This window comes from Aspergillus udagawae (assembly GCF_001078395.1).
Source record: "Aspergillus udagawae IFM 46973 DNA, scaffold_8, whole genome shotgun sequence".
Lineage (NCBI taxonomy): Eukaryota > Fungi > Ascomycota > Eurotiomycetes > Eurotiales > Aspergillaceae > Aspergillus > Aspergillus udagawae.
Window position 1 is genome coordinate 399,839 of NW_025091271.1, and position 23,350 is coordinate 423,188.

Here is a 23,350-nt window from a genome sequence, read left to right on the forward strand (position 1 = left end):
CAAAGTTGTGTATGCGCGCTCAGCTGGTAGAGTCAACTGGATATACTTGTGGATGCCCTATAAGCGATATTCGCGATCGTTTGTCAACACTGTATATAACCTCAATACCCTGCTTCGATATTTAATTGCAAAAAAGTTCGACGACTCGGGCTCTCCTTCTGGATTAGCTTCCGGCCGTGATGGGACAGTGAGTCAGAAACGGGTTAAATATGACACTTATGACTTGCACGGGCAATTTATTTACAATTCTTCCCGATGATTCAAGAAGCCAGACCAGCTCGCATCTGAATTCTGACCACCAGTGCCTTGCACTGCGCGAATTGGCAAATGAAGCAGAGCGACTCGAGGGGCACGGATGCCTTGCTGACCCCGCAGCTGAATTCAGGGGGAGACACCACAGTGTCTGTAAGATTGTCTTAAAGCAAATGGTTGGCCAAATTGGTTCAACTTTTCTGTCATTGAACGAAAATGCTGATTATGAAAGTACTGATATTTTGCGACAGAAAACACTGTGAAAGAGATGCGAAATAGGAGCTCGATCAATGTCTTGTTGGACCGAGGGGTTCGTAGAGGTGGGACTAGCTGGCCCCATTCGCAAATCCGTACGTTGTCCCACCCACGGTGGATCTAGATTAACCCGCATGGATTTGAAGGTGGGTTAGATAGGTGGTGATTTGTGGTGATCTAGACACTTATACCAGTAATCTGTTATGCAGCCTCACTGAATGAATGCCCTTGACAAAGAAGCCAGTGCCGGAGGATCTGTGTGGTTCAGCTGGCCACCAAAAGACTCAAATTTAAATGCCTTCATATATCCACCGGGAGAGAAAGCCCAGCTAGATGCAGGCTCGCTCTTGCACTTCAAATGATATTCGTTGCTTGTCCCACGTTCCTAACTATTGCCGTCACCCCACCATGGTTAAATTATTTACCACAGCTGTCAGCATTTTTAGACGGCTTATCAATTGCCCTTACTTCTGTCCTCTTGTTTGCCGTTTGGCTCACTATCCGTGACCTCTACTATTGCGTGTGTATTGGCCCTCGGTTTATGCCTGTCCCTGAAGCCTAACTTCGACGCGATCGTGTACATATCGCAAACTTGTTCCTCCCTGGTCGTCACGTTGGAGGTGTCGTGCATTTCGACCATCCATGCCACGGTGGCGTCTGGCCGCAATTTCAGGCGCCTATCCAAGCCACCGAGCCCCATTCGCCCTGTCCAGCGTATGTTTTGTTATCATTTCACAATGTTACTTCTGACGTGCCCAAGGCTCTTGCCAACCATGGTACTCTTGCCAAGCTGCGATGCCCTTGTCCGCTGCTGATCTGAACACGGCGCAGACATCCTGCCCCGCAGTGGTAAACACATCAGCTACAAGCAACTGTCGCTTGTCATCCAACATGCCTATAACCTTGCGCCATGCTCGCCAACCAGCTCACTGCTTCGGCCCATCAGCTTGGCCAAGGGCGGGTTGGATCGACATGCAGGACCTCAGTGCTTTGAATGTCAGTCATCCCAGAATACAACTACGTAGATCTGAATGCGCACTGACCCCTGATCTCACAGGTCATCTAGCACGATGCCTCATTTACACGTACGTTCCTCATCCGGACTTCCCGGGCTGGCCGTTGGTGTGCTGGCGCGCGAAATGCACAGGTCCCGACATCGCGTTCTGTCCCGACCAGGGCGTCCCGCACCCCGACCTAGTAGACAATTTCCTCTCCCACGCATCGAATGGCAAATCCCTCTCGCTCGATGACGTAGTCTACTTCTCTGGCCTCCGCGGCGCGGAGTGCAGACGTACCAATGGCCAATACTCAAGGACGTGGAACTTCCTGCACCAGTTCTTCGGTAGTCTCCTCCTCCTTTCCAGCTAGAGCGCTGACGTTTCTCACCAGTGCGTGCTTGCATACCCAGACTCCGGAAACCACGCGCTCATGTACTCGATCTTTGGTGGTGATGTGACCGACCTCCGGGTTTGGCTTGCCGAGGCGCGCTTTACTGACCAGTGGGAGCCGAAAAATAGAGAAGCGCGAGGGCACACGGTTCTGGCAACTTGTCAAACCTTGCTTAAAGATATATTCTGGCGCGTTGACTGTCGTGGTGCACGCAGCAAGCGATGAGCACGACGCTCATAATCGAGTTGAACATCATTGAAAGGCAGAAGTTCCGGTCTGAGAACACGGTCTCGAATGAGGCAAGGGAGCTGCAGATGCCCTGGCTGGTCCGAGCTGTTTTTATGTTGGCTCGCAGTATTCTAGCTCTGTTCATCGCTTGTCCTTAATTATTCTTCAGCTGGTGCGGACAGTGAGTGAAATCTTGAAATATCTAATGTTGAGATGGCTCCTTACGTTGGGTGTCCCCGAAATTAGGTGGAAGGGTCAGTTAGTAGAAAGGTTAAAGGGACCCATTGTATTCAATAAAGCAGCGATGTGATTACCTTATGGCTGATGAAGCTTCAAGAACGGCTAGCAATGCTATCCTATACAAGTGCCATTAAAAAGATGAGGTTCTGGGCGGATTTGATTGTGTAAAAGGGCTCATATAGCTAGGGAGGTCGCCATTACATCTTAGAAAGCTCTGTCAAATGGGGTATGCAAGGGATACAAATCATACAATGGTACTAAGATATGCATACCATGATGGGGGTATGTGTAACAGAAAGATAGTTTATTTTGGATGATCTCGGGCATTCCTGGCTTCCTTGATTAAGCGGAAACTACTTGACGTGATTTGTGTTCTCTCAAACTCTGTACTCTTTCTCAGAGACGTGTGCCTTTCCTTTTACTACCCATTGGAATTAATTGTTGGGGCAACGGTATTAAATAGATTGTAGTACTACTGAATTGCGTGTGTAATGCCCACAGCTAGGTATGTATAATAGCATTGCTCAAATCTTCCTCCTCCCGCGAATCCTGCGCAGCTGTATTTTGTACGGGATCTGTGACGATCTAACGAGCCAAGTATGTCGTGCCCCCTTGCATTGACTGCAAAATATCGGTGTACAGCAAAATAAATCATAAATCCTGCCTCTTAAATTGCCTCATCCCAGCCAAATTTACCTAGGCTACTAACCTTCCAATCTTACGTTTAATCCTGTGCAAGCTTAAAGAATCACAATGACTGTCACATCACCACCAGGACCAAGTCGCCGGATATTCCTACTCGCCCAACCGCGCACGGCGTCGAATCTCTTGGTCCGACTGCTGGGACTAGAAAATCAATCCAATGTCTATTGGGATGAGCCTAAATCTTGTCCATTTGTCGACAGAAACCACTTGAACACACTTATCCCACTGGCAAGCAAGCCTGTTGACGAGTGGACTGAGGATGAAATAGCCGAAGTTAAGAAGGGTTTCCAGCGGTGTTTCAACAAGCTTGACCAATACGTTGCTGTTGGAGAAAATGATGGCAAGGTCATATTTGCAAAAGATCACTGCAATCTAATGTGGAGGCCGGACGTGCATAATCATCTTAATGACAAAGCCTCCAAGGAATTCGAAGTCTCACTGTCACCTCGCCATGAGTTTGCCCAAGAAGAAATGCCGCAAAACCCCACAGTCTTACCTTCGCAGTACTTGGTAACCTGGCGGCCTATATTTGTGATACGACATCCAGCTCTTTCGTTCGCCTCCTATTATCGAACTTCTCTCCGAGCTCACGCTTCTAAAGATAAAGATATGACGCCGCTCCGCCGTGAGGCGCTGGAAAAGCACAGGAAGACTCAGATGTCGTTCTCCTTCACCAGATCCCTGTATGATTGGTATTTGGAATGGTCTACCAATCAAGATGATACAAATATGGTACCCGTCCTGCTGGATGCCGATGATTACATCAACGACCCAGAAATTGTTCGTCATCTTGCTAGAGAACTGGAGCTGGATGAGTCGAGTGTGCAGTGCTCGTGGAGTCCAAGAAGTTACGAAGGCGCCGACTACTTTTTGACAGTGTGGCGAGACACGTTGGACTCATCAAGAGGTGTCCTAAAGGACAAAATGGCGAGAAATTTGGATATTGGATATGAGTATATGAAGTGGAAGGCGGAATTCGGAGAGAGTGTTGCCCATATGCTTCTGGATTGTGTTATGAACGCGATGCCTGATTATCACTATCTCAGATCCAAACGATTTTGTTAAAAGATCTCGCCCATTTTATCTCGCTTTGGCTGTTATGAGAGTTTAAATGTTCCCCTACTACAGTCCTTACATCCCTCTGCAAAGTGTCGACAGAAATTCAAATACACAAATTAAGTAACATGGAATCGAGGAGGATAAGAGCTCTCTTGAAAATGTACTGCCAATGTAAAACCTAGAGATGTTTGACCTACATTACGAAAGAAGTTCTTAATCTGGTGGTGTGGGGAGCGCGCAGATAGTGAGTGATAAAGAGTTGAAGAAATGGCGGCCAAGTCATCTGGTCGTCTAATTCCAGACATTCAGCCTTCCGAGGGCGCATAGTTATAATAGTGGTAGGTCTTGGGGTGAAATCCCATCCCAGTGTGATATGTCTTCCAGAACCTGCATCTGTATGCTGTTCCCCTCTAGGTATGTGATAGGATGATCTCCATGTACTCTCCAAGGGTATCGCCGTGGGAAAGATGTTACCAGCATCTGGAAGAGCGGTGTATAGTACCAAGCCAGAATTATAAGCCCCTCTCATAGCAGTTCCCGGCAACTCTAATGAAGACTACCGTTCAGAACAAGCCGAATCCAGTCTAATTACTGTATATTTATGATCTTAACCGGCATCATGAACCTGATGGGTAGATTGGCTTAAAACTCCTACTGGGTACTGGACACGAACTGAGGTAAACTCACTGTAAGCGGAGAGTATGGATTTTAGCCATGTGTATATCTGTATGGAAATGCTGTACGACTTCTCTCGATGCTTAGTATCCCATGGGGTAGATTTATATAAAAGAGTTATATAATAGGATTAAGGCTTTCTAACCCTTTATACATAAATATATATCCATATAAAGAAGCTTTCTATCATACGATGAATGTATTAGACATCCTCTATTAGATATGAGTTTTGCGGGGGAAACATGTGTTGTTGCAATACTTTTAAGCACTCTGCAGTATTCCTGAGTGACAGAAAACTACAGCGACAACTGGAAGCTAGTCAAAGTCGAACGATAGACCCGTATCAGCCATGCGGTCCCGGTACATTGAATCAAAGACCTCCGTCTGCTTGGCAGTAAATTGCTCCCTCCAAGAGCCAACTTTGCCCTTGCGAAAAAAGCAAGTGTGGCCATCCCGATTGGCCAAACTGCTGAATCCGTTGGTTTTCATGTTGGAAAAGCTCACGGTATCCCTGATCTCTTTTACCACCGCGTCGTCGACCTCAATGTGGAGGTAATCAGCAATCCTCTTCAGTTCTGAATCAAAGTTCTTCTGCAGATCTTCGTATTTCACGAACAGGACATTCTCTTGGTGTCGTTTCTCCCACCAGCTCAACACATGGTCAAACCAGTCCCCTCGCTGCACCTTCCCCCTGACGAACATCTCAAACCATCTGTCCCAACCGCCGTCAAAAAACCCGGACCAGCTCTGATTTCGTTCAAAGTAGTAATAAGAAGTGCACACATCCTTTGGGTTCCGAGCGATGTAGATATATCGGCAGGGGCTTCGCGCTGGAGTCCCAAGGGCCATATGATATGGCATGTGTGATTTGAAGATGCGAGGGTCATCTAACTGGGCCAAATCCTCCGCAGTTCCCTGGAAAGTCCGGTCACTTTCAGGCCAGACGTACGAAGTTTCAAGGGAGTCCTTTTTCTTCTGGGTCAGCAACACCAGGATATAAGCCAGCCAGGTCGTCCCGGATTTCGGGTAGGAGACAAAACAAATGTCCGTTGGCCGTGTAGGAAGGTTTCGAGAGGAGGCGAACGACTCGTCTGTTATTTCCGGCGGCATGACCCAGCCTTCAAGAAGCCGGTATCTGTAGCCAGATAGTTCGTCATCTTCCGGGTGATCAAGCTGAAGGGCGGGTGCCATCTCAGAAGGAAACAGGATGATAAGAGTCCAACCACTTTGATGGCCGCTGAGAAGGATTGAGGAGCTTGAGGTGGGTAGACGCTCGTGTGTGTTTTGTATAGATGATTGTAGAATTGCGGTCACACAGTATCTGCCAATTTCAACAAATTCTCCTGAAATGTGCATTGCATCTAATGCATATGATCCATCGATTTTACGAAGACCAACAATACCAGTGATAGTTGACCCCACTCTACTACCCGCTTAGCTACACTATCCTTGATTCGATTAGAGACTGCATGCCATTTGACACGGACACAGGCGTGAGATATGCTAAAGACCTTCCTTCGAGCACTTTCATTCTATCATGGTGTGAGAAGTGGACTGCATCATCTTGAGTATATTCCTTTTTCCGGTAAAGGACCTCCGACATGAGCCTTGAAAGGTGCCTAGTGCCTCTGGCCACGAATTTACAAAGTCCACCAGAATATGTTGTGCTGTAAATATTCAAATTGGTTTACCTTTTGCTGAGTTCTTCAGCCTATACGGCTGACTGACTGTCATTTACGAGATTGAAAGCATTCGATACTACATGGTGGCTGACTGGCCCAAAAATGAGGTGGGAAGTAGCGGTGTAGATGAGGTGTTCCTCTGAATCTGCGAGTCTCGGACAATTTCAATGCATTAGCCCCTCATCGGAGTTACTGCTAGAGGCACATTCGGAGCAAGTTGGGCCAGGTACAGGGGACTCCTTGCCTCAGCTCCCTCTAGTCTTGGGAAGAAGTTTTAGAGACGAGTAACGCTTAATGACCTTCAATGATGGGATTCATTTAGAGGATAAGTGAATGAGTACTTGTACTGTTTTCCTACCACATATGCTTATATCATATATATAATCGACTTGTGAAAAAGCAGCCCCTAAACGATTAAGATAGTCCATTTGACCGTACAGGCCTTTCTTTTGGACAGAGCATAATGCATCTAGTAGACGTGCTGATTGTTGGAGGGGGCCCATCGGGGTAAGCATTCTGGTTTTCTCATACGATTATGGTATGATATGATATATGGCGACTTGATACAGATATTGACATGATTTTAGCCTAACACTGGCCACATGGATGGCACTGACAGGCGTCAGGGCGCTGTTAATTGAGAAAAGAATATCTGGAACACACATCGGCCGTGCAGATGGTCTTGAAAGTCGCACCCTGGAGATCCTGGACAGCTTTGGGATAGGCCAGCAGATATGGAGTGAAGCCAATCGCACTATTGAAATTTGTCTTTGGGTATGCCGGTAGAGCTTGTTTGCATCTTGGCTTTGTCTCTCCACTCTATCTCTCTCCCTCTCTCCAGCGAGACATCAGATTTTGATACGTTCTGCAGGATGACAGTAAAGACGGCCTCCTTCAGCGACAAAAGATCTCTGCAAACACAGAGCCAGGACATTCTAGGTTTCAAGAATGCACGCTGAGCCAGGGCAGAGTTGAGGAGCATCTACAGAAATTGATCGAGAAGCATAAGAATGTCGAGATCCGACGAGGAACAGTTCCCACTTCTCTCGAAATTGACCATGCCCTCCTTGATGATCCTAGTGCATATCCCATTCGAATGCGCGTGGGGGACGCTCCCGTAGAATCACGCAGTGTTCACAGGCCCACAACCCCGGAGAAAAATGCCTCATGTTCAGAGTGCCATTGTGAGGAGGTAGCAGCCAGATACGTAGTCGGGTGCGATGGAGCTCACAGCTGGGTGAGGGCACAACTTGGACTTCGCCCCCAAGGCAATTCTCTCAATGAGCAGTGGGGAGCTCTTGATATTGTACCAATAACAAACTTCCGTTCGTCTTTCCGGTACCTTTGAAATCGTGTCAGACCGGCTGGCTCACATGGGGTTCTAGCTGACATCCGCAAACGAAACGTGGTCAAAACCAAGTTTGGGAACCTTATGATCATTCCGCGAGAGAGAAGGATGGTGCGGGTGTATGTCCAAGTATCCCACACCACTGCCGCAGAGTACAAAGACCGTGAGGATTACGAATTGCTTATTGACACTATTCGGATCATCATGCGGCCCTATTCCTTTGGTTATTCACATGTCGAATGGTCTACTGTATACAATGTAAGTCACAACCACCATTTGCCACGCGACGGACCCAAATGTGGTGTTATGATCTGATCCAAGTCCAGGTTGGCCAATGGATCTGCCCTCAGTTTTCCCACGCCAACCGCGTCTTCCTCACTGGCGATGCCGTGCATGCACATTCCCCTAAGGCAGGCCAAGGTATGAATGTCAGCATCCAAGATGCCTACAATCTCGGATGGAAGCTTGCCTCCGTAGTGCTTAGCGACCTACGCCCGAGGATGCTACAAACATACGGAGAAGAGAGGCTCATGGTGGCGGAAAGACTGATCACTTTTGATAAACGCATCTGCCGATGTATGTGTGGAGTGAAGCCAGGGACGAGACCGTACGGCTCGTTTGACAATGACCATAAAAGCGCTCTTAAGGAGGAAAACTCATCGGCATCAGGGATGGCAGTCACTTATGCACCCAACGCATTGATTAGCACAACTGAGCCACAGTGCTGTCTTGACAGGGTTGGATTGGCGCTGCCATATGTCAGCAAGCCGCATCTGGCAAGGAATATCAAGATCGGTGCTAGGATGCCCAGCGAAATCGTGGTCAGCCAGAGTGATGCGCAGCCGTGGCAAGTTCAAGGTCTGCTGAAAAGCACGGGGGAGTGGAACCTGATTGTCTTTGGCGGCGATATCTTACAAGAGACTCAAAGAAAACGAATCGATGCACTGGCGACAGCACTCTCCAGTGAGGGCTCATACATACACAGACTAAATGAAAGACGCCATGAGGGATATGTTGTTGGGACTATCGCCATCTACCTGATTCATTCCGCCAGTAGACTGGATATTGAGCTATTTGATTTGCCAGAAATCTTCAGGCCGGTCAATGATAGGCATGGGGTGGACTATGGCCGTGTTTATGCGGATGAGAAGTCGTATCACTCCGGCGGAGGCAATGCATATTCATCCTATGGTATTGCACCAGAAGGATGCATGATTCTCCTGAGACCGGACCAGCACATATCATTTATTGGAGATTTTGAAGACGTTGGCAGTCTCTCTAGATTTGTTGCTTCTTTTACACGGTAGTGTGGCCGATCTAAGAGCTATCTGCTATCAGACATCGAAAGGCTCTAGACAAACTGCTCCAAAGCCTGTATCCAATATGTTCGAGCTTACAGGATGTTCCTGTAGGCTTACTGGAGGTGGGGAGCAGGCAAAAGCTGCTGCAGAGCTTAAAATCCGGACATGACTGCCATTATGTGCTACTGCAATAGGACATACTATAAAATACTTTGTGTTTCTACGTATATCCTCCTGTAGATTATGCACGTGGATTCTCGCAATTGGTGATAGGTTGTGGAACGATCTAAGTCAATCTATGTTTCTCCCAATAACCCACACAATCCTTGACTGGTAATGGCACGCTCAATCCTCCTCCTCCGGGGGATCATAGATCTCCCCGGCCGGCGTCTTCTGCAACTTCACCCCATCCTCAGTGACAATCTCTTTACTGGGCACCACAACAACAAATAACCTCGCCACCGTATTACCCCGATTAATCCACTCATGATTCACCCCACGGACAACAATCACATCGTGCTCCTTCAACACTTTCTCCTCCCCGCCATCCGTCCGGAACCCCACCGTCCCAGAAAGCACAACCACATAATCCAAGGACAGCGTACGATGCATCCACCCCACTTCCGCAGGAGGCAGATCAATGATCCGGCACGAGGGACCCTTGGTATCGGCCAGAGGGACAAGAGTCCGGTGGGGTTCCTTGATCGGGCGCATGTTGTCGACGGGGAAGCCGCGGGATCGGTGGATTTGGATCACGCCGAAGCCTGAGTCGGGGCCTGGGGCTTCAAATCGTGGAGCGGTGATTGGATCGTAGGGTTGGAGGAGCTCATCTGAAGCGAAGTAGGCTTTGCCTTTGGAGTCGTGCGCGGTGATGATGCGACGAATGGGGGCGGTCATGTCTGTGGGCTGGGGCGGGATATCCTTTGAATCTGCCATTGTGGGTTCTGAGCTTTGGGAAATAGAAATTGGATGACGGTAGGACTGCGTCTTTGAAGGATGGAGAGAGAGTGAAAAGCAGCCTTTTATATTCAGCTGAATCAATGACCACTAGTCGTTTTATATAGTTGATCAGCACTAGAGAGGCGTGCGATAAGCTTGGTAATCTCACCATTTATAATCGTCAATTTGTAAGCAACCATTTGTCCCAGAGTGTTGCAAACACTTGCCTAATTTCAAGCCTTGCAAAAGCTTCCATACCTGCATTAATCAATTGTTATTGTTGAGTACAGCGCAGAAGAGGTATGGCTAAATAATGGTTGTACAAACATATAGCGGTGTTGCATGGTTGTACCACATATGTCGAAGCAACTAGTCCGCTGCTCGTTTGACAGTGGATCATATAGCCATGTTACACAGGGACTAGAGAGATATCCGACCGGAGAATTAGGTTGCATGATGCAGTTGTCCTGGTCACCTCGGCATAGAACGGTTGAGGTCGTTGGGGGTTGGGAATGTCCTGAAATCTGGCATTGTACTTGTTTGCCAGCAGATACACTCAAGCATAACGGGCTGTGTGGCATTGACAGGTACTAAATTGTCGAGGTATGCGCGATCTCTGAATCAGACAATAGAGTACCCCCTAACATGCAGCCTAACGCGCTTAGCATTACAGATCAAGATGACTCCGTCAGTTACCGAAGCGACGTATATACGTTGTTCTTTTCCGGGGTCGGCTTGCCCCGACCTTTGGCACGTAGATGCGCCAGGGAACCAGCCTCGTCGGCTGCGTCGTTTGCACGGTTGCGGCTCAGCGGCGTCTGCTATTATCGTGTCTGCATCCAACAATCTATGATACGACTCAACGTCAATATCCATTGTCCTGAGTTAGAGTAAGTTTCAGACCAAATAGGCCTTCAAAGAGGAAATAGACAAAGATAGCCTCTTGTCACATATCTTATATTCTTACGCAGCTGTAGGGAGATCCTGGTTTTATTTCAACATACAATTTGCATTAGTTTAAACTGAATTTGTCTCGTCGGTTCCTTCAACTAGTTCAACCAACCTCCCAACTATATCGAGCTCCTCATCAGAGAGACTTCCCGCTTCATCCGCAATCATACAATATACCCCCCGAGATATCGCCTCTTTTATGTCATCATATGTACCTCTGATCTCTTCCCACCTGGCACTAAACGGACCCGGGCTCGTGCCTTCGATCATCCATTTGTGAGGTCCTTTCCCTTGGTCCGACGACAGATCACCCTTCCACCACAACAGCCGACCTTTGGGATCAACATGGACAAGGGCAGACCCGCAGACTTTGACTCCGTCTCGGTCGTGTGCACCCTCCCCGATAACCCCACCATAATGGTCCGGCTCTACATACCGAGCACCAGCCATCTCGAGTCCTCGCCACCAGACTGCCCTACTGCCATACCTCAAAGGATGCGTGAGCTCTTTCCGAACATCATACGAGTGCTGCCAGCACACGCACAGAAGCCCTAGTAGGATATCGAGCCGGCCTTTATCGAAAAACGCCAGACCAGCGTCTACGATAAATAGAGCCTGGTCCACAACCTTCGCAGGCAGAGTGTATCTGTCTACATCTGGTCCAATGTACCGGTCCCAATCCGCGGGATCCCGGTACGCATGATACCAGAACAGTCTATCCTTCGACATCCACGCGCCAGCGTGCGTGATCGCCTCGTCCTGGAGAAAGGTGTCCGGTAGCTGGAAGAATCCCACGTCCGGGTCGGCGATAAGCACCCGTTCAAAACGCGACGCAAGCGCCGCGAACGGCTTGATTTCCCAGCCCCCCTGCTCAAATTGCGTGACGTATGGATTAAAGACGGTGTTGATATCGAGGAACTCAATAGGCGGGCCCGGAAAATCTATCCGCGATAGCAATTCCCTATTCTCAGCTGCCAGGTCGTGGTCTCCTGCGTACGCAATCTGGACCGGAAGCGTAGAGCCCAACACCGAGCGCAGATTAAGCAAGAGTCGCGCCGCAGACCGGACACTCTTATCACTGGTTGGGATCACAATCCCTGTTGAATCAGGCTCGAAAGACGCCTGAAGGTCGGCCAGCGGACGCTGCAGCTGCGAACTCGGATGCTGATTCAATCGCTCTTTCAGGAACGGAAAGGTAGACGCCGCAAGCTTCTCGGCCATGTCGTTTAGGAGGTCCTTTGCGGCAGAGTCATCTGACTTCCGGGCTAGGTTCAGCCACTGTCGCAAGAGACCACTGCGTCTGCCTACATTGCCGTATGCTTGTTGGTATGGTGGATGGATTGGATGCCTGGTTGTGTATCGGAATAGGGACTTGACCAGGTTTATGTCGGGATTCTCATCCGCGAGGGGCCGGTAGAACAGCCAGAAGTCGTCGGATACGCTCGGATTGGCAAAGAGGTATATTGTGCAGAGAAGCACTACGCCGCATACCAAAGCCACGAGACGGATGGAACGTGGGCCGATTAGGCCGTGCAGGAATCGCATATGTCCAGAAGGCTCCGACTTAATGACAAGATTATTTTTGGAAATGGAGCCAGGTATATTGACATGTTATGACATGATATGAATACTTTGGAGCAACCTGCAGGATTTGCTGGGCGGAATTTTGAAGATTAGTAGCAGCATCTGACGCTAATACAGAAAAGTACTAGATGTAAGCTCAAGTCGGAATGTTCCGCAGCCCGCTCTTTGGGGGAGAGAAAAGCTCTAAAAACGACAGTAAAGTATAGTGTTCGACCTTTATGATAATATATCCATAGATCGCTGTCCTTCGAAGAGCCTTGATCTATCAGAATCTATTGTCTGAACAAAGAAATGAGCAGCTCCACGCCATAGTCCTTACCCTTCATTGAGTGGATCAGTCAGCCACCACCAAATTCACCAATCAAACCAGCCCAACAGATGCACGGCATGAGGGGAGCAGTTCCACAAGTACGTACACGTACTGTAATCTCGGGATCTGCACTGGGTGGGGATGCCCCAATTTCCAAGATTTGAGTCGCCATCGGGAATTTATCAGGCTAGCTCAACCTATGTCAGAGACAGAATATGGCAGACATGCTCGTTGTATTTCGCTCACAATGTCAAGTTTCTACTCATTCCAGTGGTTAGAATTCTGATTGCAGCTCCCCTGAAGGCGGCACCACAGCTAACGTACGGAGCTGCCGCGCATTCTACGAGGATCTAACCGGTCACCGACGCTGCTCTGGAGTTAAGTAGACAGTACTAGCAGAGGAGGATCCGCCTCTCGTATTATTGAAGGAGACGTTGTCACAGAGTACAATAGCCGGGCTGGAAGAAATGTACAGCCGTGAATTGTCATAGGGTATTACAACGCTCAGTAAATACATGGCTATGCTATACAGAACCCTCGTATTCTGACTGGAGAAACGTGCTCGACCACCCGCTTCCTATTGCAAACGCAAGCAGAGTATCCGTCTGTGGTGCTGAATCTACGCTATCGCTCTCGGTCGAGTCCAAGACAAAGGAATCCTCCATTTCAAACTGTGCGTCATTTAATCCCTGACCGATGAAGGGATCCTCCGCACAGACCGTCCACGGATTGAAGTTCTGACAGGTATATACCGTTTGCGTTAAATTAGGGCTCGGTGTCCTTGACTGAACCCCGGTATCTCCGCATGAGAATGTGCGATTCAATGGGGTTGATGCGTAGTTATGACAGGGTACGTTGTATTGTATGGTGAAAACTCTATACGAGCCCTCCTCGAGATACTTTGGTTTCTTCCGCTCGCCATCGCGGCAGGAGTCTGCACAGCCGCGCTTTACGCAGGATTGACATGGCCGCTCGTTTCCTGGTGGATCGGATCAGTTATTGCTAAGACCCTGGTCTTACTGCAACTTTGCTTACCACATGTTTGATGCGATTTCTGACAAGCAGAGCAAGCTCTTCTAGCCTTCTTTCTTCGCGGTCTTGGGGCGACGGTTGTGTCTGCCATTGATGGTCTCGTGCCATTCGGGCCTTGAGAATGAAACGATGTGGCCATTGCTTTTTGTGGGGTGTCTTGTTGCAGTAGCAATGACGCAGATATAAAATCTCATAATGGACGTTAATGCCGATGTTAAATATGCGTACTAGGGAATTACGATAGAGCAGCACAGCCAAAACAACAGTTCAAAAGGGATAATGTGGCTGCGATCAGCGTCCATAGCTACTGAGCGGCTCCGCCGACTGATCTGTGGTATGCGAACCCCAAGGTCTAGTGTTTGATTGCCAGTTCAGGTGAGTGAGACATAGTAGGATCTAGCAACTAATTTTGCGCCATCAGGGTCGATTTACGGCACCAACCAGGAAGTCAGACAACATTCTGTTCGATTCGAGAGATAGGGACAGAGTTCTCTATGCCAACGGTAGGATGATCGAGGCCAAATCCCAAATAGCCAATGATTTTTCGTGAAAACGGAGGGCCTACCTCTATGAGCGGGTCCGCAAAGGGAAATCCTATGTCAAGATTGGCAAGCCATGCCCCTCCCGGAGCGGCTCCGAACGTTCAGACGTATTAGAATATGCGGGACCTGGGACAAAATGTCTGGAAACATGTGGATGGCCCTTACCAATCAGATGACTACATTTGTTTCTCCTGAGGGCTTCATTCTCGAGACAACGGCTCTGGTCGATCCGTCTGGGCCTCGAGATTAGAGTTTGTGCGGAACCGCACAAGGCCTTCCCCGCAGCCGCTGTCACTCGGCAGTTATCCGCCGTATTATTAGCTTTACGCTCGATTTCAGCCTTCTGGGAGTTAGTGAACCAGAAAAGTGGCTTTGCTATGACTCGGACATATGGAACTCTATTTCTTTGTTCTTGATTCAGGTAAAGGCATACTTTGAACGACGCCATGAGGGCCCCAGAACGCCCAGCTATGATTGGTTGGCGTGCGCACTATTGTCGGATTTCCCCCCGCATATCGGGCTCTTAGCATGAGCCACTGGATGAGCTCTAGCTTCTACTGTATCATAGTATAGAATGTATGCTCTCGGCCACAAGGAAGCAGATCCGGAATTATTGCCTGAAGCGTTCTATGCGCCAGAAATTCGAGAGAGAAGTGGTGAGATACCCCACGGGGATGGCTCTAGACTCGTAGTCGTAGGGATCTGGGGAAATGGAGCGCATCCGGAGAAAGCTGCCACTCCACAGTAAGCAAACTGCATTGGCTCATATATCAGCGCTGAGAGATATAGGCCAATCATCAATCTCACAGTGCCACCATGAAAGACTCCACTGGACTGCGTATCCACGTTCCCCTCTCAATTGCAATCCGTATGCCCGTCTGTATAGCAACTCTGACCCCAGTGGAGCAAGGGAACACTTTATCTCCAACTTATAGTTGCCAAAGATCTATAAGTACCATCAAGGTACTCGAGTCAATCCAGATCCATCTCATCAATCATCAACCGCATCGCTTTAGTTACCCACAATCTCAATTCCTCCCACAAACTTCGCCCCACCAATAACAACCATGACTAAGGAATCCATCCCCTCCTTGCAATGGGCCCAAGTGGCTGAGAAAGTCGGCGGCCCCTTGGTGCTCAAGCAAATTCCTGTCGCCAAGCCCGGCCCCGACGAGATCCTCGTCAAGATTCGCTACTCAGGCGTCTGCCACACCGATCTCCACGCCATGAAGGGCGACTGGCCCCTACCAGTCAAAATGCCTCTCGTCGGCGGGCATGAGGGTGCCGGCATCGTAGTGGCCAAGGGCGATCTCGTCTCCGAGTTCGAGATTGGCGATCACGCCGGGATTAAGTGGTTGAACGGGTCATGTCTCGCATGTGAATTCTGCAAGCAAGCGGATGAACCGCTTTGTCAGCAGGCCTCGCTCTCGGGGTATACCGTCGACGGGACCTTCCAGCAGTACACGATTGGCAAGGCGACGCATGCATCTAAGATTCCCAAGAACGTGCCCCTGGATGCGGTGGCGCCGGTGCTATGTGCGGGTATCACTGTTTACAAGGGATTGAAGGAGTCCGGGGCTCGGCCTGGGCAGACTGTTGCTATTGTTGGTGCCGGTGGTGGGCTGGGATCGCTGGCGCAGCAATATGCGCGTGCCATGGGTTTGCGTGTTGTCGCTATTGATGGCGGGGATGAGAAGAGGGTGATGTGCGAGCAGCTTGGTGCCGAGGTTTGTTACAGTCCGTCGAACAGACGGCGGGATGCTAACTGCGACAGGCATACGTCGATTTCACCAAGTCCAGTGATCTGGTCGCTGATGTCAAGGCGGCCACTCCGGATGGGCTGGGCGCCCATGCTGTGATTCTCCTGGCTGTTTCGGAGAAGCCCTTCCAGCAGGCTACCGAGTATGTTCGCTCGCGCGGTACTGTCGTTGCTATTGGATTGCCTGCGAACGCCTTCCTGAGGGCACCGGTTCTCAACACAGTCGTGCGCATGATCAACATCAAGGGCAGCTATGTCGGCAACCGACAGGATGGGGTCGAGGCTATTGATTTCTTTGCTCGGGGCCTGATCAAAGCTCCTTTCAAGACGGCTCCTCTTGAGGATCTGCCTAAGATCTATGAGCTCATGGGTATGTACATACCTTTCAATCATGCGTGATCTAGCTAACAATTTGATAGAACAAGGCAAGATTGCTGGTCGCTACGTCCTTGAGATGCCTGAATGAAATTGCAATCTTACGTTGCTGTAGTTTTTGTTTTGTTTGCGCATATGAAGAGTGTCTGGCGACGACGAATAAGGATGGGCATATGTCGCTGATATTAGCATTAGTCAATTCAAGCCAGATATTGATTCTGAATATATCTTGCCTCTGTTTGATCAGACATGGGTACACTGAATGCACTGTAATTTGGACTTCCTTGGGCTATGTATATATCAATCAAACACTACTTTTTTAACTTCATATTGAATTATGTCTTAACGGAAACGGTGCTATTGTTGCTCATCACCATGGCCAATAATTGCCAACGGTGTAGATAATATATTACATTTTCCTGTCCCAGACAGTACAAAACCTGTCATTAAAGGGGCATGGACATAATTGTCGGATTCATTCTGCGCGTAGACGGTATATTCGTGTCCGAAAGCAAAAGGTCCGATAGAATAAACAGCACCGGCACATCATCACCCGAATCCTACCTCCTCCAGTATCATTCGGGTTAGCAGTGACTGCTGAATGTGATACCCCGCTGTGCTGATCCGCTGCCAAGCGTATGCGGATCCGAGAGCGGCTCCGATCTGAGCTAGAACAGATTAAGTTCCAACAGGACCCACCAGTTATCTAGTCTGTTGTTCCTCCGCGGATTCTCGGACTTGCCTGGCTGACTCCGAGTCTCCGGACAAACTTCTTTGAGATGCGGGGGTAGTTTGTTACACATAGTGACAGTCATGACCAATTGAAGTGTTGCATATGAGATCACTTGACATTATCCAATACCAATGCTCTGGCGTGCTTTGTGTAACTCGAGGTTCCAGCTGTCCGAACTCCCCACAACTAGTCCATGGAAGAATTGCCTCTTCAAGCAGTCCTAGAACCCAGGGAGGGCTGCGGATGTTCGTCTCGTGGCAGCCCACTAGTGGATCTCAGGCAGGACAGATGCGGAACCTCAGGACAGTACCCCAGTCGCCGACACTAACCTAGCGTTAGGAATAATGAAGAATGTGGAGTGCGGGGGGTTGGAGACGCGGAGTCATGGATCCTACTGTTTGCCTTTCTATTTGTCACCATCCTTGCTATCCGCCCTTGGCCCGGTGCATATGCAACGGAGACTGTCCTATAAGAGTAAGCAGTGGAAGCACTGGCCTGGCCCTCTTTCTGACACTCATCTGTTGTTTTACCTGTTCACTGCTCCATCCACCCCCTGTCAATTTCACGCATCTTCAGACTGTCCTCAACATGGCTCTCTTTCAGACCATTGTGACTCCTACTGTTACATATGAGCAACCTCTAGGGCTGTATGTACCCAAGAATAGGCCATTCTCCCTCGCTAACACTCAAAAGGTTCATCAACAATGAATTTGTCCCCGGCGTAGAGGGCAAAACCTTCGAAACTATCAACCCCCACGACGAAAAGCCCATCGTGGCCGTCCACGAGGCCACCGAAAAAGACGTTGACATTGCCGTTGAAGCCGCCCGCAAAGCCTTCAAAGGCGCATGGAAGGACGTCATCCCTTCAGAGCGTGGCCGTCTGCTAACTCGTCTTGCTGACCTTCTCGAACGCGATATGGATACTATCGCCGCCATCGAGGCCCTCGACAACGGCAAGGCGTTCCAATTTGCCAAGGGAGACGTCACTCTCTCTGCAAACTGCATTCGATACTATGGTGGTTGGGCCGATAAGATCGTGGGCCAAACGATCGATACAGACCCCGGCAGCCTGACGTACACCCGTCACGAGCCGGTTGGCGTCTGCGGTCAGATCATCCCATGGAATTTCCCGCTGCTCATGTGGGCGTGGAAGATCGGGCCTGCTATTTCCACCGGCAACACGGTTGTTCTCAAAACAGCCGAGCAAACGCCGCTTTCAGCTTTATATGTCGCCAAACTGGTCAAGGAGGCCGGCTTCCCACCAGGTGTGATCAACATCATCTCGGGATTCGGACGCGTGGCTGGCGCCGCCATCGCGGCCCATATGGATATCGACAAGGTGGCATTTACCGGCTCGACAGTGGTCGGTCGCCAGATTCTCCAGGTCGCAGCGAAGAGTAATCTGAAGAAAGTCACCCTCGAGCTGGGCGGCAAGTCCCCCAACATCGTCTTCCCCGACGCTGATCTGGACGACGCAATCAAGTACGTGAACCTGGGTATCTACTTCAACCACGGGCAATGCTGTGCCGCCGGCTCGCGTGTCCTCGTGCATGAATCCATCTACGAGAAATTCCTGGCGCTCTTCAAGCAGCGCGCGGAGGAGAACAAGGTCGGAGACCCGTTCCACCCGGAGACGTTCCAGGGTCCCCAGGTCTCTCAGGTCCAATATGACCGTATCATGGGATACATTGACGATGGTAAGAAGGCGGGTGCCACCGTTGTTACTGGTGGAGCGCGCCACGGCGAAAAGGGGTACTACATCCAGCCTACCATTTTCGCGGATGTCCACGAGGATATGAAGATCGTCAAAGAGGAGATCTTTGGGCCTGTTTGCACAGTGCAGAAATTTAGCTCCGAGGAGGAGGCTATTGAGATTGCTAACAATACGAACTACGGTGAGCCTACCATCTCATCTCTACCGTTCAATGCTGACTGATTGTAGGGCTGGCGGCGGCTGTTCACACTACCAATCTCAACACAGCCATCCGCGTATCCAACGCTATCAGAGCTGGGTATGTTCGGGCATCCACAGGCCTAGTGTACTTGCTAACCATTACAGAACTGTGTGGATCAACAACTACAACACCTTCCTAGCCCAAATGCCATTCGGCGGCTTCAAGGAATCGGGTTTGGGCCGGGAGTTGGGATCTTACGCTCTTGACAACTACACGCAGGTCAAGACTGTGCACGTTCGTATTCAGGGTGCTTAGTCGTAGCAGAGTATTGAATTAGTAATGGTTTTTATGATTTGTTTGGCATCTTTGTTTCCTTGGACTCGTCTGTCAGAAAACAATAGTGTAAATCGGTCAACGAGGATTATGCCTCACTATTATGCAAGCAGCCACTATCGTTGAATAGCAAAGACCGTAGGAGCCCAATTAAGCGTGTATGTCTTTTCAAAATTGAATAGACCACCCTCAATATGACAGTTCTCCGTGAATCTTAAATTCAGACCATGCGCAGCTCCAGACACGACTATACCCCGTATAGTGCTTCTGCCTTGCACAGTATCACAAATGTGGGGTCGTCTCGGACTAGAGATTCAATGCGTATTGATCTACAAATCAAGACCCCAGGCTAAAGCCACATTTGGAGAGGGCTGGGCTAGACTTCCCTTCCTTCTCCGGTGCCCCGGACCCTACCCAAAAAGGAAATTATATTCGTACTGATCACCGTACTCCGCTCGACCGGATAGGGGGCTATCATGGGAAGGCTTTGCTAAAAGCTTTTCATCAGGAGAAGCTGATATAAGGAGCCAATTCGTTCTTACCCCAGGTTTTGATCTATCCCCAGATTTCCCAACTTCTATCTCCTCTTGCCACATACCTTAAATCCTAGACAACTGTCAGACACAATGGACACTGAGATGGGCCTTAAGAACCATACGACGAAGCCTTCACCTCTAGAGGAGACAGCCATGCCTTCCCTGACGACAGTTCCTACATCCGTCACCCTATCCGCTGAGCAGTTCGAAAAGCTGTACCTCAGCCCCCTGATCCAGCGGCAGGGCATGCTCTCGAAACAGATGGGCAATCCTACCCCTTTGTAATTACCCAGCGCTTGGTGACAGTCTACATTGAACTGACTGATCAGGGCCCTCGGCGGATTTGTCATTACCACCACGCCTTTGTCCTGCTGCCTTATGGGATGGAGAGGCGCTACCGGAGGGGGTATTGCGTTCACGTAAGTGCCAACATCTGAAGGACGATATGATTCAATGCTGATATCTGTCTAGTGGTCCGATTATCTTCCTCGGGGGCGGACTGCTCGTCTTGACTAGTATTCTGGAGTTTATCCTCGGCAACACCTTTCCATGCGTTGTCTTCGGCACAATCGGTTCGTTGGGCATCTCGAAGAGACGACGCACTTAACTGAGAATAGCAGGAGCGTTCTGGTTCGCATTCGGCTGCACCATGACTCCCGCATTCAACGCCGCAGGTTTGTCTCGACTCCTCTCCGTACCTACTCTACTCTGCTAACAGTGTCTTCTCACCAGCCCCATACTCAACCTCCGCTACCGACACAGTAGCAGGCCTCCACAGCCCAGACTTCATGAACACATACGGTTCGCACCGTCCCCATCCCAACGGAATATATCCTAACAAGAACAGCCTTCCTCTTCATCTGGATGGGCGTCCTGATGCTCATCTTCCTGATCTGCGCGACCCGCACAAACGCCGTCTACGTTGTCATCTTCGCGACGCTCACTCTCGTCTTCGTCTTTCTATCCGCGGCGTACTGGCGTCTGGCTGTGGCGGATGCCCTCGTCGGTAATCGGCTGATTGTCGTATGTCTCTCCCTCCCCGTCATATGTATAACATGGCTAATGCAGGCTGTTGTGACAGGCAGCTGGTGCTTCCCTGTTCGTGGCGAGCATGCTGGGGTTCTATCTCCTCGTGGCACAGTTGTTTGATTCGGTTGGATTCCCTGTGCGCTTACCTGTCGGGGACTTGAGTTGTCTCTGGGAGCGCCGTGTGAAGTGAGTATGAGTACCCTGCTCTTTTATGTGCACCAGTGCTGAGTGTCGAAGTGATGGACAGGATCCTGAGTATTCGGCTGGTGATGGAGAGAAGTAGTGTATCTTGGTATCTTGTGAATTGCGCCGCCCAGTATGGTGTAAGTATTGGATGGTCGATGTGGAATCAGGTCAGATGGGGTATCCGCTGTCATAGTCATAACCTGGGAATGGATTGATGGGTTGCTTTCGCTGTAGAGATGCATTTGCTATAGCTTGAAAGAAATGGCTCGCAATACAGCCTTTATCTACCCCCGTGAGGCCTTGCGTTGTCCAACAATATCTCTTCTCCTTATTCTTCCCTGGAGTCATACCTGTACGGCTTCTATCTCATACCAGCTGACCCTCGCACGGTTTCTACGGGTATAACCAAGCAATGCGGCCAGCCTTCTCATCCATCTGTCGGTAGTCATCTCATCTTACTTCGATCTCTGTATTGCACTGTTCTACCAGTTCTGACCGTCTCATGAGTATTGATGTCCTGTCGCTCCTACTAACTTGCACACCTCATACCAGGAATTGTAATCGTACGGACAACGTTAGGCAGAACCTGTTCGATGGCTTAGGAGTCGAGGTGAATATATAATAAGCTTCTAGATGGAAATTAAACGATATGAAACGTCTAGACTCTGTTACTCCTTCATGCACTAACTTTGAATACATTAATCTGCCTTATTTACAGAGCAGAAGACGATGAATAGCACACGCAGTCAAATTAGAATTAGACTATAAATAGTTGCAGTAGCCAGTACACAGCAAGAGCCAATCCCCTTTCGATTCTGCATACCTGCTACCAGACCCAACTTCGTCAAGCGCTAACCATCTGAGGATTACAGGAGAGCAGCTCCTGCAATCAGACCGGCCACAGCACCCAGGCCGGCGTTCAGGCTGGACGCGCCGCCGGTGAATAGAGGGAATGAAGGGCTGGCGGTGGAGGAGCCCTCATTTCCGGGGCCAGAGGGCGAAGGAGTCCCGCTTGGAGTGGAGCTGGGAGAGGTGACGGTGGGCTGGGTGGGGATGACAGGGCGAGAGGTCGAGGTCGAGGTCGAGGTGGAAGTAGAGGTAGAGGTAGAAGTGGAAGTGGAAGTGGTTTCCTCAGTGATAGTAGGCGTTGCCGTCTCGGTGTGGGTGTTTGTCAGAGTATTGGTAACAGTGTTTGTCAAGGTGTTGGTGATGGTGTCGGTCAAGGTCCCAGTCAAGGTACCACCAGGCCCACCGCAGATCTCCCCAATGGGGCAGCAGCCATCGTCTGTGCAGTAGGTGCCTGGCTCGCAGCCGCCTTCGCCAATGGCGCAGCAGCTGTAGCTGACTGGAATGCAAGAGGACTTGCAAGTCTTATAGCCAGCGTGCGATTCACAGCTGGAAACCTGGCGGGCAATGAGACCGTTGTGGCTTGCCGCAAGAGCGACAGTGGCCAGAAGGGAAGCAGTGAGAAGCTTGTACATTGTAAGGTTGAAGAATATCTGATCAACGAGTGATTGACAGCGACTGAGCGAATGACTTGACTGACAGAGGTCGAGAGAATGGGAAGTGGGTAAACGAGCCCACCTTATATAGCACGGTGCCTGAACGCCTCGAACCTTAATGGCGTGGAGAGCAGCCAGGAATAGATCAGCCTCATGGGATACGAGGGACCAAGTCTGGCCATTGTGTAGTTATCACACCAAGCGGCATGACTCGTATCTGATCCCGAGATGTGGTTGGATGAATCCCACAACACTAAATCAACCAGCGAGGGGAATACGAGGCAGCCCGTCCTGCGGCGCCCGAGGCAAATTGCCCCAAAGCTTTAGTGACTTGTTATGGTCCTTTTATTGGATGGAAAGAGCGGAGAATTGAAGAAGGTTCGTGAATTGATGTGTGAAGAAACGTAAGGCCTCTACTCCGTTGTTGAGGTCGAAGAGAGGAGAAATGTATTTTGTGCACGGACTTTGCCCGATAATCTCTCCTTTAGGCAATCGTCACTTCATCCGTGA

The 23,350-nt window shown here is 49.7% G+C and overlaps 10 protein-coding genes across 10 annotated transcripts; 6 read left to right on the forward strand and 4 right to left on the reverse strand.

Annotated features, from left to right (window-relative positions):
• Positions 1–1,149: 1,149 nt before the first annotated feature.
• On the forward strand, positions 1,150–1,875 carry Aud_009642 (uncharacterized protein; the record flags this gene model as incomplete). Its single annotated transcript, XM_043294491.1, has 4 exons — positions 1,150–1,221; positions 1,268–1,283; positions 1,339–1,503; positions 1,565–1,875. The coding sequence occupies 4 exons, from the start codon at positions 1,150–1,152 to the stop codon at positions 1,873–1,875; spliced, it is 564 nt and encodes a 187-aa protein (XP_043150426.1).
• Positions 1,876–3,117: 1,242 nt separating this feature from the next.
• On the forward strand, positions 3,118–4,134 carry Aud_009643 (uncharacterized protein; the record flags this gene model as incomplete). Its single annotated transcript, XM_043294492.1, has 1 exon — positions 3,118–4,134. The coding sequence occupies one exon, from the start codon at positions 3,118–3,120 to the stop codon at positions 4,132–4,134; it is 1,017 nt and encodes a 338-aa protein (XP_043150427.1).
• A 984-nt stretch (positions 4,135–5,118) lies between these two features.
• Positions 5,119–5,994, reverse strand: Aud_009644 (sulfotransferase domain-containing protein; the record flags this gene model as incomplete). Its single annotated transcript, XM_043294493.1, has 1 exon — positions 5,119–5,994. One exon carries the CDS (start codon positions 5,992–5,994, stop codon positions 5,119–5,121), a length of 876 nt encoding a protein of 291 aa, XP_043150428.1.
• Positions 5,995–6,948: 954 nt separating this feature from the next.
• On the forward strand, positions 6,949–9,140 carry Aud_009645 (uncharacterized protein; the record flags this gene model as incomplete). The annotated part of the gene is made up of 5 exons (XM_043294494.1): positions 6,949–6,992; positions 7,073–7,259; positions 7,357–7,810; positions 7,871–8,091; positions 8,160–9,140. The coding sequence occupies 5 exons, from the start codon at positions 6,949–6,951 to the stop codon at positions 9,138–9,140; spliced, it is 1,887 nt and encodes a 628-aa protein (XP_043150429.1).
• A 339-nt stretch (positions 9,141–9,479) lies between these two features.
• On the reverse strand, positions 9,480–10,070 carry Aud_009646 (cupin domain-containing protein; the record flags this gene model as incomplete). Its single annotated transcript, XM_043294495.1, has 1 exon — positions 9,480–10,070. One exon carries the CDS (start codon positions 10,068–10,070, stop codon positions 9,480–9,482), a length of 591 nt encoding a protein of 196 aa, XP_043150430.1.
• Positions 10,071–11,090: 1,020 nt separating this feature from the next.
• On the reverse strand, positions 11,091–12,569 carry Aud_009647 (uncharacterized protein; the record flags this gene model as incomplete). Its single annotated transcript, XM_043294496.1, has 1 exon — positions 11,091–12,569. One exon carries the CDS (start codon positions 12,567–12,569, stop codon positions 11,091–11,093), a length of 1,479 nt encoding a protein of 492 aa, XP_043150431.1.
• A 2,990-nt stretch (positions 12,570–15,559) lies between these two features.
• Aud_009648 (zinc-dependent alcohol dehydrogenase) lies at positions 15,560–16,717 on the forward strand (the record flags this gene model as incomplete). The annotated part of the gene is made up of 3 exons (XM_043294497.1): positions 15,560–16,219; positions 16,267–16,621; positions 16,671–16,717. 3 exons carry the CDS (start codon positions 15,560–15,562, stop codon positions 16,715–16,717), a joined length of 1,062 nt encoding a protein of 353 aa, XP_043150432.1.
• A 1,230-nt stretch (positions 16,718–17,947) lies between these two features.
• Positions 17,948–19,569, forward strand: Aud_009649 (aldehyde dehydrogenase family protein; the record flags this gene model as incomplete). The annotated part of the gene is made up of 4 exons (XM_043294498.1): positions 17,948–18,006; positions 18,053–19,254; positions 19,302–19,371; positions 19,419–19,569. The coding sequence occupies 4 exons, from the start codon at positions 17,948–17,950 to the stop codon at positions 19,567–19,569; spliced, it is 1,482 nt and encodes a 493-aa protein (XP_043150433.1).
• Positions 19,570–20,213: 644 nt separating this feature from the next.
• On the forward strand, positions 20,214–21,435 carry Aud_009650 (transcriptional activator of ethanol catabolism AlcS; the record flags this gene model as incomplete). The annotated part of the gene is made up of 8 exons (XM_043294499.1): positions 20,214–20,404; positions 20,453–20,542; positions 20,595–20,695; positions 20,744–20,797; positions 20,856–20,924; positions 20,971–21,146; positions 21,205–21,338; positions 21,390–21,435. 8 exons carry the CDS (start codon positions 20,214–20,216, stop codon positions 21,433–21,435), a joined length of 861 nt encoding a protein of 286 aa, XP_043150434.1.
• Positions 21,436–22,204: 769 nt separating this feature from the next.
• On the reverse strand, positions 22,205–22,819 carry Aud_009651 (GPI anchored serine-threonine rich protein; the record flags this gene model as incomplete). The annotated part of the gene is made up of 1 exon (XM_043294500.1): positions 22,205–22,819. One exon carries the CDS (start codon positions 22,817–22,819, stop codon positions 22,205–22,207), a length of 615 nt encoding a protein of 204 aa, XP_043150435.1.
• Positions 22,820–23,350: the final 531 nt, after the last annotated feature.